Source organism: Chamaea fasciata, unplaced genomic scaffold (genome assembly GCF_029207755.1).
Source record: "Chamaea fasciata isolate MVZ Bird 193981 ecotype frontalis unplaced genomic scaffold, bChaFas1.0.hap1 SCAF_1, whole genome shotgun sequence".
Lineage (NCBI taxonomy): Eukaryota > Metazoa > Chordata > Aves > Passeriformes > Sylviidae > Chamaea > Chamaea fasciata.
This window is the reverse complement of record NW_027094086.1, coordinates 5,809,266-5,823,945: the sequence shown is the minus strand read 5'-3', so window position 1 is coordinate 5,823,945 and position 14,680 is coordinate 5,809,266. Positions and strand designations below refer to the sequence as shown.

Genomic DNA, 14,680 nt, shown 5'->3' with positions numbered 1-14,680 from the left:
GAATTTTTGCAAGCAGAAATAAAATAGAGGGTTGATGAGTACAATAATTTTTTATTAGGAAAGGAACAAAACCATCAAGAATTTACAGACTCGTACCAAGAAATAGAAAAACTGGTAGCACAGATGCAAGAACTGGAGAACAGAAGTAATGAGGTCTTAGAGACTGTAAGCTGGTTGGAACGACAACTACAAAGAATTGAGGAAGTGGTAAGAGAATTAAAAGAAAATGAAGAAAGATGACAACAGCAACAGTACAATAACCAGATTCAGTGCCTGCTTTACAGTTTAAATTGGATGACACAAGACAAGGCTACCTACAGAAGGCATCTCTGATCAAGTGCTAAAGGAACCTTTGGAGGCCGAACAGGAAGCACTAGTGACAAAAGAGAGATTGCAGCCTCATTAGAACAAATAGAACAGTGTAGAGATAATGTGATAATTAAAAATCAGGAGATACTACAGCTGAAGTGACAGTCAGAGATGCAGGAAAAGCACAGGACTTCCACCATCACTCAGCTTTGGTCAGAGAATGCACACCTGAAGATGGACCTGAGTGTTCTGGGTTAACGTTGGTCAGCTGCCAGTTCTCTCACTCCCCTGCCTCAAAAGAACAGTGGGAGAAAGGAAAATAAAAAAAAAAAATGTTCTTGGGTCAAGATAAAGATAGAAAGAGCACTTACCACTTACCATCACAGGGAAAACAGACATGGTTTGGGGAAAATTATTTATATTTGAAAACAGAGTAGGCTGATGATAAACAAAAATAAACTGTTTTCCCTGCACCAAGTTTTTTTTGTTTTGGTTTTTTTTTTTTGAGGCTCAGCTAATGACATTCTTTGATTCCTGACTCTCCTCCCTGCCTTTCTCCCAGTCTCAGCCTTACTCCTTCATTCCCAGCTCCTTCAGCTCTTTGCCCCAGGGATTGTCTGTGCCCGGGTGGTGCAGCCCCGGGCTGTCCCCGCACAACCCCTCCCTGCTGTCCCTGCCCCCAGCAATAGCACAGGGACCCTTCAGCTTTCCTTTTCCAACAAACAATTTCAAGAGACAGATTCGTGATAAAATGTCTGCATTACATTTTCTTTCCTAACCTTTCTCAAGAAATGGGTCATCTCTGTGTCTACCCACTCACTCCAGAGAAACAAAACTCATTGCTAAATGTGGGATCCTACCAAAATTCACCCGTGTTTCTCACTGAAGTGCTGGCAGCATTGAAGGGACACTTCCCCCTCTACCAAGAAGCATGAATACTCTCTTCTGAAAGCACACTCAGTGCTGGCACAAGCCCGACAGCTCTAGAGATGGAAATTCTATTTTCTGCTGAATGGATTCAGCACTAACAACTACACTGAAATCTCTTCACAATGTTTTTTTGTCAATATAAGTGCTTAGTCCTTTACAGAAAATCTTTGCAGAGAGGTGAAAAAAGTTTTCATTCCCAATTGTGTAATGAATCTACCCCCTCTGCTCAAGCTCTGTTCTCATTTTTGAGCTAATCCTAAAAATATTAATATTAATAATGTAAGAATTCACTAAACCTTGTGTTTCAGAAATTTTGTCCCAGAAGAAATTATTCACAGACAAAAAAAAATAGAGCAATACTGAACAGCACAGCAGTAGAGACAAATATTGATGTGTTCACCTGAGCTGCCACCAAATTCTGGAAACACCAAGAATTTGCAGCCACTTATCTCAACAGCGGCAAAGGCTCCAGGTTGCTTGCAAATCTGCTCTTGGTATGAGGGGGGCTTATTTTCAAAACAGCTACAAGTGAAACCCACAGTTCCACCAGGATCCATGGAAAAATACTCTTCATAGAGTCACAGAATCATAGAATAGCCTAGAATGGAAGTTACCTCAAAAGATAATCCAATTCAGCCTTTCATGGGAATGTAAGCCAGGAGCAGATCACTCAGCACCCTTGTCTAGATCAGTCACATCTAGAAAACCTCCAGGAATGGGGACTCTACAATGACCCTGAGGTTGTTCCAATGAATGATTATTCTCACTGTAAAAACTTTCTTTCTTATAAGGGATGTAACCTGTTCTGGTGTAAATTGCCCTTTGTCATCTCCATGTTGCTCCTCATGAAGAGACAGTGTGTCCTCTTTATAATTACCCTGGAATACTTACTGGAATACTATGATAAGATTCTCCCTGAGCCTTCTCCTCTCCAGGGAGATCAAACCTTCAGTCAGAAGAGCTCTCCTTCTGCCATTCCTCAGAGTCAAGTCTTTGGATATGTCATCCCAGGGCTAGGACCCTGCACTTGTGTTTGCCAAGCTTCACACAGTTGCTGTTGCCCGCTGTTCCAGCCTGTCCAGGTCCCTCCTTACATGTCAACCTCACCACCAGCTTGGAGTCCTCAGCCAACATGGTGAGGGTTCAGTCAATCTGGCCATCCAGGTCATTTGTGGATTTGCCATCTACCTTAGAGAATGAAAGTCTCACTGTCTCACTTTAAAAGCTACTCTACTATCCTTAATTTTTGCAGGATTTTCAGTGCCTGAACTCAGTGGATTTTGTATCTTGCTAATTTGGCTAGCAGAGAATCTTGAAAAATAAAGGATATTATCTTACACCAGGCTGACTTTGGGATTGGACCATCCTAACAGGCTTGACCATCAGCTAAGTTCTGCAGAGTCCTGAAGAAGAGGAGCAGGTCAAGAATAATCTAGCACTGCTTCCAAGCAGGGAAGCATTAGGACCTGAGAACAGGGGGAATCTTTATTGTCTTTTTACTGGCAAGGTGAGAGAACAGAAAATTTTCAGCCTTGAGAAGACAAGGCTCCAGGAGACCCCATTGCAGCCTCCCAGTACCTAAAGGGGGCTTATAAGAGAGGAATTTTGTACACCAGCAGATAGTGACAGGATATGGGATTTTAAACTAAAGAGAGGAGGTTTAGATTAGGTATCATGAAGAAATTACTTACTCAGAGGCCATAGCACAGGCTGCCCAGAGAAGCTGTGGATGCCCCATCCCTGGAAGTGTCCAAGGCCAGGCTGGATGGGGCTTGGAGCAACCTGGGATTGTGGAAGGTGTCCCTGCCTGTGGCAGGGCAGTTGGAAAAAGATGAGCTTGAAAGTCCCAAAGCCAAACTATTCTATGATTTAGCATTCTTTCTTTATACTTCATTAAGTTTTAAGTGATTGAACTACCCAGTGCTGCTCCTGTCTGAGAATCTTCACACTCAGTCCTTTCCTCAAGCTCTAGTGGGGCTATTGCATCAACTTATCTCTTTCCACTGCTCCACAAAGTTTATCTTGTGAGGAGGACATCTGAGTCCTAGAAATATCTATACCAAAGAGATTACATTAAACAGATCAACAAAAAAATTTACAAAATAAATTAAAAATCCACCGCTTTCTCAGTATCTGTGGTGAGTTTTGGTTGCAGACACCACTCCGAAAAGTCACATTATAAACTGACTTCTCATTTGTTGCAAGACATCCTTGTAAAGGTTTATCATGCACAGCCAAACAGGAACAAGAGATTACTAAACAACAGTTCATTTTTCAGCTGCATTTCATTTGTAATACCTTTTATTGGCAGATGTTATCCCCACAAATAAATTAATGTTCCACCGTAACAAAGTGGACATGGATTGATGAGAGAAATTGATTTGTGTTTGTTAATGTACTTTTGCTGCAGCAAGCACATTAAGTAATTAAAGTGCTAAAAGAGATCTTCCCATCCAGACACACAATATACTCAACTCCATTAATGCAAGGACAAAGGACAACTGATTTTTTCATTGCATCTTGAGTGCACCGTGTCTGCAGAATATACACATAGCTTAATTGCATCCATAGAATTAAACAGTTCCAAAACCAGTTAATATAGCAAGGAAACTCAAAAGGATTACGTGTCCAAGAGGGAGTAATTATTTTGAGCTGACAGCAAAAAAGCCATCTTAAAAGGACCTGATCAAGAGATTGTGTGGAGTTTTCCATTCTGAAAATTAAACTTTGGGATATTTTAAGCTGAATACAAAGATATCTGATAAACAAAAGTCAGAACAAACCTTTCCCATACAGTTATATTTTCTACTATCACAGCAGCTGATCATTTCTAATTGTACCCTATAAAGAACAATCTCCTGAGATATTATTCCTACTCCCATGTTTGTAGATAATAGTTGATGAGCTAAAAGGTTGTTCAAGCCCACCTCATGTAATTTCCCAAACTCACTACTCATTCCAACAAATAGCAACAGTCAGAAACCTTTTTCAGCTTGGAACAGTTACATTAAAATGCACCTTACAGAAGTGCAATGAAGTGTATGAACAGTATTGCCAAAGGAAAGGATTGCTTCAAATATGAGACAGGGAAATAGAGTTAAACCACATCTCCTGGACATTAGGCAGTGCCTCCTCTCTGAAAAAAATGTGCTTCAAGGACATAACAGTGAGAGAAAATATTAGTGTAGAGTTTTTTCCTCATCTAACACATCTAAGGGCTAGTCAGACATTAGTGATGCGTATCATATAAAATATCATCTAGAATGGGATTTAAAAAAAACCCAAACTTGTCACCTGGAGTGTTTGTGTGCATGTTTATGTACATGTTTGTAACTAAAGAGTTTGTAGTTGAGTCTTTGGTAATGTCTATGTTTTATATGCCCATCCTTCCCCTTTCTTTTAAAACCATATTTCCTGGAGTGAGGCAATTTGACAAGAAAATCTTGTACTATTTGCGATTAATCTTTGCCCACAATTGCTATGAAAACCATGGCAAGTTGTACGCCAAAGATCAAAAAAATATTAAATATGTAACAGTTTATAAAAGTATTTTAAAAATACTAAATCTACTATGAATATTCACTTATTAAAGTCAGTTGTTGCTTATCAGTGATAAAGGAGTGGAAAGGAAGTGTGTTCTTTGTAAGCCCTTATGAAACACACACAAACACAAAAAAAAAAGCACCCCCCAAACTGGGCTAAATGTTGCATTTGGCTGGCCAAAAATCAAACCTTTGCCCCTTAACACCTACATACTATCTCCTCTGAGGAAAGCAAATATCACCCCAGTTCAAGTGAAGCGAACATTGTTGAAGTGACATTTACATTGTTGCTTTGATGACTTTCTGAGTGAATTATGTCAGAAAGTTGCTTCGATCTCACCTCACATGATTTATATTTATACACAGCTATACCTGAGATAGTGACTAGAGTTCCTAACTCTGAGAGTTACAGATGGAGCCATGTCTGCAACTGGAATCACTCAGCTCTCTGTCTGTGTAAGTTGTGGAAGGAAGCCTAAGCCCTCAGGCTTGTGAAAGGATTTATGTGTGTGTGCTTCAACATTTTATTATTTAAGAACAAGTGAAGTGACACAGTTTTAAAGCATCTTAACTAGAACAAGCCAGAAACATGGCACCAGCATAGACTGTGTCAGGGCAATTATTCTGAGCAAGAGAGAATGCCAGACATCAGTGAATGAGAAGGTCTGGTAATAAAATAACTATGAAATACTTCAAAAACCCCACTGCGTTCCTCACATGCAATTTTTTAGGGAATTAGAATTTATTCTCCAAGTTTTCATGTGAGGGTGATTAAGGTGTTTTTAGCTCTTCTGGCACTTTTCCTCTCAAAAGCACTCTGCAAACAACAACTGATAGAGGCAGCTGAAGTTACCTGTATTCGGAATTTGCTAGCACATTGTTACATAGGTGGGCTGGAACTAGATGGTCTTATAGGTCCCTTCCAACCCAAACCATTCCATGGCTCTGTGGCACACCCTGTGTATATACCTAGGGAAAGCATGGAGTGACCACCATCAGCAAATCTTGTTTTTAAATACAGGACAAGCTCTTAGAAGAACAGTTAGACTGGGTCCTCACAAGGGAAAAAGTAAAATCCTTTGATTATACTCAAGCTCTGAAATTTGTTGTCCAGAGTCTGGGGAATCTCTGTCCTTGGAAGTTTTCAAGATGGGGCTCGACATGGCCTTGAGTAATAATCTGAATTCAATAATTCCTGCTCGAAACAGGCACTGGGCTGAAGACCACAGAAGTTCCCTTCCAGCATGAATGATTCCCTGACTCTAGGATGGGTATGACCATAGCCTTCCACAGCACAGAAACAATAAAAAAGCTGTGCAGCTTCTTTCTGCACTCAGTTTCAGCCCATGAAGTAAACATTGTTTTAGTGATTTATCATCAGGATGATGGTCTCCAGTAATTCACCTGGCTGATTAGCTTACAGCACAAAACAGGTTTACTTGATTATCATTAGAATGTGATCTTAGCTGAGAAATGTGGTTTGCTAATAAAATGAGGTTCTGCTTTTCAGCTGTGTGCAATGCTTCGTGCCTTAAGTCTTGATGTCACTGCATCCAGTTCCTCAACAAGTGTGTCACATCCTGGAGGAGCTCAATTTTCAGTGCTGCAGTTAATGACACATTGATTGTAAGAATTTATGGGGCTTGTGTCATCAATTAATTGAGGAGATAGAGGATAAAACACTTAGATCCAAGTGCATCAATGAAGATCACATCTATTTCTAAAAGACCTATGAACAAAGAGCAGCCACTTTTTGTATAAAATCTATTGGTTCAAGTAGAAGTTCACCTCAGACATGCATTTAGTAAATTAGATTAATGCATTTGATTAGCAGAACTTAAGGGGGACCAAAGCCAATCTGTGATACTCTAGGGGTTGATTCTTTAAATTTAAGATTTTATAGAAATTTTTTTTTTTTTATTTTATGAGTTGGATTCATAAAAATAGGAAAGGCAGTGCCAAATTGCACATCAAGAGCTTTGAAGATAATCTTATATTAGTCAATTTTTAATGTTACAGATGATAGAATGAACTGTCTTCCAGGTTAATGGCTGATGAGCATTAAAAGCTGGCTAAATCCCAAAAGTTTCATTTTTTTTCTTCTCTTTTTAACTCTATTTTTTCACCCAAGACTTTAATCTAACATCACAGCTTGCATTTTATTTCCTAGGAGAGTGGATCCCATCTGTTTGCATGACATTCCTCTTGGCTAGCACTGTCTATATGATATATTTTAATGTTTGTCTTCCAGGAGCAAGCAGAATGCCTTCTCTGTCTGTATCCTTACCTTTGATTTATGAATTTTCCTGGTGTGTACAAAGCTTTCCACCTGGATGCCAGAGTATCTATACCAAACTGTTCTTTCTGTAAGTATCACCACCTTTTATCTTTTGATCAGAAATTGCTTTTCAGCATTTACTGATCCTTCACAATGTCTTCCTTAAGTCCCTGTTGTTTATTTTCTGCATGTGGGGAAGACTAGAGACTAGCCTAACAAGACCAGGATCAGAAAGAGAGATAGGAAGTGAATGTATTGATTCACTAGAATCTACTTTTTTTTTTTTTTTTCCCCCCCTCTGATATGCCCATGAATAGAGGCCAATTTGCTGGATGTTGTGCAGTGTGCACTTTTAAGTTGTTTTAATGACTAGTTACCACACTAGTGTTCCTGACCAAGAGAGAAACAGTTGCTAGCCCATTTGCAAAGAGTGGCTGAAGTAAACTGAGCACATTCTCTCTCAACACGTGACTCAGTTAACTCATGTTGTGTTACAGGGGTGCCACATGGGAGCAGAACAAGTGGTGAAGCTGGACCATATGGGTTGAGGAGTGGAAAGATGACATTTGAAGTTCTCAGAAGCTCTCAAATTGCTATAACATTTCTGGACTCTCCAACATGTGTTTGTTCAAAATTACTGTGTTGTCCAGAATTTTCCCTCTGACATTGCACATGCCTGGTTTCCACTCTGTATTAATGATTACTGAGAACAGAATGTGGAAAACAATCACAAACTAGCATGTAAAGCATTGAGCAGTATCTATGCAGGCCCTTTATTTCTGAATTTGTACTTATTCTGTGATACTGCCTTGGTTAGACAACCTTTTAGGAGAGTTGGAGCTGGCCTTTAACTCAGTTGTCAGTAGGTGACCAAGTGACACAGAACAGTTACCTAATGTATTTAGGGTTGGGTAAGCCAGAGTATTGCTTATTTGAAGGAGAAAGATAATTTCCAGATACAAGAGCACCCTACTCTCCATTGACTAATCAATTACCTGTAAATGGAAATTGCTGAGATGCTGCTCCTCACCTGCAAAACAGCCTCACCTCTTAGGCTCCAATTTATTTTCAGTATTTTCCCCCTACCACTGGCACAGAACCTCCCAATTGTCTTCAGCAGACACAAAGTGCCTAGAAATAAAAGATGACTATACTAATTAACCAAATAAGAAAATTGTCTTCACCAGCTGACATGATAATAACCCCTCATTCATGATCTTGATGAAGTTGCCTTTTGCTACACTTCAGGACACTGATATGATCCATGCACACCTGCACTGCAGCTACTTTCATGACTTTAGATTTGTGCTCAACTAAGTTCCACCTTGTCAGTTCACTGCAGCAGGTTCTCAACTATCACTGCATGACCATGACTGACTCCTGAGGGGTTTTATGCTTTTTTTTTAGATTATTGGATGCTGCCTTAAAGTGAAGATAATATGTCATCATGGGAAGAAAAAAGTCAGTTCTTTCAATGTATCTGTTCCAAGGGACAGCACTTATTATTCCAAAAAGGAATCACTTCCATCACTTTACAGTGCTTATAAGCCCTCTTCCTTTTATTTCCCCCTTTATTCTCCATTTATAATAAAGACAATTCATGCATCATAAATGCACTAAGTATTTTCAAAAAGACAGATTTATAGTCCAAAAGTGATTTATATTTTATTACAGGTGAGAGTCTGAAGAAATACATATTTTTATGAACAAAGTAACAAGATTTGCTTCTGTCCTACACTTTCAAGCTATATTATATATATATATATACATATTCCAACACTGTCCCTCAAGGACTCTGTGAAATAAGGTCTGAACCTCTGAACACAATGTGTATTTTTCAGGTACCCTTCTGACAAGAGAGGCACTGATGGATTGCTGAACCCCAGTTTGCTGGGAAAAGGAGCTGCTGCATTTTGTCTCAAAAGGAATGACTTCATGGCTAAGTTCACTGAAGCCCAGTTGTCCATCTGGTAGTTAACAAGGATGTTTTGCCACACAAAAGCTTAGTCTGTTAAATCAGAAGATCATCTTTAAGCAGCTCTGAGTGCTACTGATCCCTGGTCTAATCCTTGCAGGGTTTTGTAAGCTCTGAAACCACTGATCTTTTCTCCAGGGCAAAGGTACATTCCTTTTAGAAGAAACTGGACTTCATTTTTCCACTCATTTTTAATCACCACCACTCCTCACACACATAAACCACCAGTGCAAGTGTCAGACACTTACAAATTGCAGCCTGAAACTTGAGGATTGAGAAAACTGATAAGCAGTTGATTCAGCCCTGTCATCAGTAACCAGTGACTTACCTTGGTCCTACTTTAATACTACATCATTGCCAGAATCCTACTAGTCAGTCACTATTTCACCTTCTTTGTGCCCTCTATTTCCCCACAAACTCTAAATATTACTCAATGCAGTAGTTGTGGGGTTAATTTTTTCCCCTCCGTCAAATAGATTTTGAAAAGCTTTTAGAAAAAAAGGTGCAGAAGGATTGCTTCTGACAGAGGCAGACAAATCAATTAATTGATCTCCAGCAGTCAGGGATAATTTTATTTCCTACTCTATTAAGGAAAATCAGAATCAGTTAGCTAATTTCACTAGAGAAAATGTCACCAGTTATTAAGCAGCACATGATGGAAAGAATTAAAGATGGAAAACTCAAAAATGTTTTTCCTTCCAGAAATTGCATTACTTATTACTCAATCTTTAGAACTCTGGCAGCAAGCAGCATTGCAAATCCTTTGGTTTGGCCAAAGAAAAGGTTTTCCTCCCCTGTAGCAGCACCTACAGAATTTAACCTTTGATGTCTGTAAATACTGACACAGTTATACTTGTGCTCCAGAAGAAGATACATTTAACAGTAGCTGACCAACCTACCAGCAACACAGAATTTACTGAATGTTCCTGATATATATTTGCCAAAAACATAAAACCATGACAAATATTCACCAAAAAAACCCCAACCAAATCCTGATTTGTGTTTAATAACTATTCATACAGGTAAAGAAACATGATTCAAATAACACAATTTGTAGTTCAAATGGTTTAAGGAGCTTCCATTTCTCATGGGGAGATAGAGGTGGCAACTGACTGTGCATGCATCCAGATTTCAAAATAGCGTCCAGTAAAATCAAAAATAGAACACAGCCATTATCGGCAGCCTAACACTTTAAGGCACTTTGACTCTGTGACTTGTGGACAGCAGATCATGTCCTTAACCAAGCTTGATTAACTATCACCTAATGGTTCCAGAAGGGCTGATTCTTCCTAAAACATGTTGATTTATTCATTCATTTATTTGAATGGAGTGCTCTTCTTGAAAAGACTTGCAGTTGGCACAGCCACACTCTCCCAAAGGGCAATGCCTTCAGAAGGACAGTTAGCCAAGGCTAAGTGTTTTGGGAAATATTATTCTTATTTCTGCAGCTGTCAAACCAGAAATTTCAGCTTTGTCAGGACAGGATACAATAGTTCTGCATACAGGAGCAGGACTATTCTGTATTTGTGGGCCTATTCAGGGTTTTTATTATGATTTTTTACTTTGTTTTTGTACCAAAATATTAGGAGGAGAAGTAGATTTTATAAATTATTATTAACGCTCTTCATATTTGTTCATGCTTTTGAGATTAAAAAAAACACAGGATGTTGGGTTCCCACAGAAATTAAGATGAATTTCAATTTCTCTGCTTTTCTGATAGACAACACTTCATAAATCACCTTTCTGACCTTCATCAGGACAGAATTATATTGATTCAATTTACAAGTCACTCCGAGAAGAATAATGTTAGTTAAATAGAAAATGCACATCGTTCTTAATTCTACCACACTCTCATCTGTGGAGAGCATGTACATCCAAGATACCCCAGATGTCCATAGTCAATATCAACAATGGCAATATAATAGTGTCAAAATTAAAAGTGTGCCCAAGTTCAAATGAAATTTGGCAAGCTCATCTACTCTTTCTTTCCACATGTTCATGCTACAGTGAAAGGGCCTGCTGAGCAGATGCAGTCAGCCAGAGGATAGTGACCAGCAAATATGATACACAAGGTTTTTGCTGGAAATGTAAAGGTTAAAATGATGGAAGGAAAGAAAATGCCATATTGTGCAGGATACATAGAAAGAAAAATTACTGCAAACAAATTAATGCAGTATAACCTATAGTATCATGTGTTTGGAATATTAATCAGAAAAGCAAGGTAAGTACCAGTGGGAAAAAAAGCAAAGGTAATTAGGAACTCATTAGTGTGACAGCTGAATATATTATCTGTGTTAGTGCAAGGTTTACCCCCACGCCAGAGATTTGATCTGACTTGTCAAAGCCAAGGAAACCATTTTACAGAAATGATTGAATGCAAAATGAGACTAATACATGAAAACACAGGCAGGTCATCACACTGGAACATGGGAAGATTCCTGGCTAACCTCTAAACATCCCCTTGTCTAAGTGCAAAAAATCACATAGCCCACAGATGGGAATGGATTTTCAGTTGTGAGGAAGATCAAAGACATTACAGTGATCACCAGAAATCAAGGGGAAAAAAAATAACCTATAGTTAGGGCTGTCTTCTGTTATCACAAGAGGCAGAATGCACATGAGGTTGGTTGGTTTGGGTTTTTTTGTATCTTGGATAAACCAAACAGCTCAAGCATAGACGTTTCTTTTTCAGTTTGACATCAGTATTTGACATACTGAGAATACTCTCTAACGTAAAGTTGGTGTATATTCTCTTGGAGAGAGCAACAGAATGACAGATGCCAGCTGTTAAAACCAAATAGAGCTGTGCTTCCTTCATTCAAGTTCCCAGCATTTTTCCCACACAGTTCATCAAAGTAAATCTAATAACAAAATGCCTCTATACTGATGGAAACAGCTCTGCCTAATCCATCCCAATACCTGAAACAATTCCCTGGTTTTTGTGAGGGAAATGATGCTTGAGATAGACAAATCAGCGGTGAATCACCTCTGTGCCAAGCTGAGGCTTAAAAGAGAGTGTGTTGTGTTCCGTAAATATCAGTTGTGGTAGGTGAAAGAAAATAATATTCCTCTAGACCTACTGTCTTCCATGAAGTACATTCTTTTGACCTGAGTGTCCTGGTCTCCCCCAAAAGTGCTTCTTTGTCTAATTTTTCTTCACTGAAGAACACCTGTGGGGTGCAATATGCAAGCTGTGCAACAGCTCACACCTGGCCAGGCTTTTTCACAGCCATCAGGTTGTTAAAAAACTACTAGGAAGAGTGGTTAAAAAATAACAGAGATAAAAGTTTAACTAGACCAGAGCTGTACATGTTCTTCTAATTTGTGGAGATGTGAAAAATCAGTGTGGTCACCAGAAGCAGAGCTTTAGACAAATATGAATATTCATTTTCCTTCTGAAATGGTGGGATTCAGCTAAATTTCATTAAAGAATATAATCATTAGATTTATGGCCCTAAAATGAAATTGTTTGCATTATAATTCAATGCAGCTATCATTTACCATGGAGACTCAAAACCAGTCCAGAAGCATTTAAAAAAGCCATTGTTCTTATATTTGAACAGGGGCTTAAAATAATTGGCAGCTTTACAACATTGTATTGCAAAAACAAGCCAGTCAGTCTGAGTTTATAGTGAAAGTAATGTACATTGATCTTCCTTGACAGCAATGAAAGCCCAATGACATCCTTCTCTGCCCGGGAGATTGCATGAAATATAACTGCACTTGGCAGAAAAGAACCTGTTTTGCAATTTAACTCTTTTCTGTAAGCTACTCCTCTGTTTTCAGCTGCAAATTAATGGAAACATCAACTCACCCCCTCTGGAAGAGGTCCACATTATGGAATTTGTGTAGCTCCACCGAAAACTCGACCGTTCCCTGAACCTCAGACATGGTTTTTTCAGGTCATCACCTAAATAACACACATATAAAGACATTATAAACATTTGAAGTATTTAGCTTAGCAAATCCATGAATGGATGATTTTATTTTAGTCAGAATCTTGGGGTCCATGCAAAGTTTGAAATTGACCGATATCAGTTGGAATCTTTCCAATGACATCATTTGGCTTCATCCTCAGGAAAACTCACTAAAAGCCAGATCAAAGCAGTAATTAAGAGAGGTAAGAAGTCTAATTAAGCCTGAGGACAGAATGATAATATTATGAAAAGCATAGGAAGTAAAAAGTAAATAACATATTATGTGCAAGAATCTCAAAGCAAATTTTAATTAACTCTCTTGCTGCTCTTGTATGGGAAATTGATTTTTTTTTTCTTCTCATTTTATGAAATGGCAGATTTCCAGGGTCAGAACAGCTCATTTCTGTAAAAGCACAGGCCAAATAGACAACAACTCTAGATAGATGAGAGCAGAATTCAGATTTCTCTTGCTTTTGACCCCTCCTACGACTTTATTTAAGTCCCAGAAGGGAAGCTTCTGAGGGAATATGAATAATTTAAATATTAATGAATGGAAGACATTCTTTTAAAGAAAATGCTGACAGTCATAGCACCTAATAGGCCACCACAATCAGATCAAGATTTTGAAGCATTACAGCCATTTACATAGTTCATCTCATGTGCTTATTGAATCATAGAATAATTCAGGTTGGAAGGGACCTCAGGAGGTCATGCCTCACTCAAGGAAGTTTCCAAACCGGCTCTATTTCATACATAAGTGTAGATCCTTAATATTTCCCTAATTATAGCAGAGGCAAGCCAAGGACTTTTACAGCTTTAGGACAGATTTTCAATTATTTTTTGCCCTTCCCTCCTTCCCCCCTTACCCCTGCAAGTGTACTTCTGGCAGTCTGCCAAGCTGCCTGGAAATTTTCTGTAGGATCAATGAGAGGATAAAGTTTAATTTTTTTTTTCATTAACACATTCATAAGCAACATTTTAGTTGTTGTTTGACAGCAGCCAAATGCAGTCTCTGAGGAAGACCCATGTCAGGGCTCTTAACAATTGCCCTTTCTGAAACATACAGGGCTTCAAAAGGATACGTAGCTCAGATGAAAAGTGAAAAATTTCTCCAAAGGTGTTAATCAATAATTTTCATGGCACTCATAGATTTGACCATGTCCTTTAATGAAGCAGGAGTGAAGAGGATTTTGATACATGAAGTCCTCAGATAAGCACTAGGCTTTAGCTTTCTCAAGGCTTGCTCCTGATTAGTAATTTTCCAGCTGACTGGCTTATTACACTGATTATTTTGAACTAAGGTTTTTTTCTGGCTATCATCTCAAGTGCTGCAGTTTTTCAAAAAGATCTTATTCTGGAGTTAAGAGCATATTAATTTTTCATTCACTACTCTCAGACTTTGGAATGACAATAATGTGATGTAAAATATATGTAATATATGTCGATAACTGTGAGAAAGAAAAAGCGAATTCCTAAGCCACACATCTGATTTGCCTTCGAGGTTAGGAACTCTACATTAGCTTGTGTCAGGCCAGGATTTGGGTCTGATGAAGGTGTATTCAAACTCTATTACATGTCAGAGAATCACAGAATAAACTAGGCTGGAAAAGACACTTGAGACCATCGAGTCCAACCCATGACCTAACAACACCTTGTCAACCAGAACAAGGCCCTGAGTGCCACACCCACCCTTTGCTCAAACCCCTCCAGGGACTGTGACTCCACCAAT

At 38.8% G+C, this 14,680-nt stretch overlaps 1 protein-coding gene and 1 long non-coding RNA gene across 3 annotated transcripts in view; one reads left to right on the top strand and one right to left on the bottom strand.

The window, feature by feature from the left end:
* Positions 1–14,101, bottom strand: part of FAM135B (family with sequence similarity 135 member B) — a 129,019-nt gene extending 114,918 nt beyond the window's left edge. The window contains exons 1-3 of the mRNA XM_066175549.1: positions 14,016–14,101; positions 13,818–13,864; positions 12,849–12,944 (exon numbers count right to left, since the gene is read on the bottom strand). Coding sequence (XP_066031646.1) covers positions 12,849–12,925 — 77 coding nt within the window. The 5' untranslated portion in view covers positions 12,926–12,944; positions 13,818–13,864; positions 14,016–14,101. The remainder of the gene's footprint in view (positions 1–12,848; positions 12,945–13,817; positions 13,865–14,015) is intronic.
* LOC136284978 (uncharacterized) lies at positions 6,318–10,303 on the top strand. 2 transcript variants are annotated; one of them, XR_010719336.1, is made up of 4 exons: positions 6,318–6,407; positions 7,033–7,147; positions 7,557–8,733; positions 8,901–10,302. It is a non-coding gene; the product is annotated as an uncharacterized lncRNA (long non-coding RNA). The 2 variants fall into 2 exon arrangements; XR_010719338.1 differs by lacking the exon at positions 6,318–6,407 and adding an exon at positions 6,495–6,585 and having other exon boundaries at positions 8,901–10,303.
* Positions 14,102–14,680: the final 579 nt, after the last annotated feature.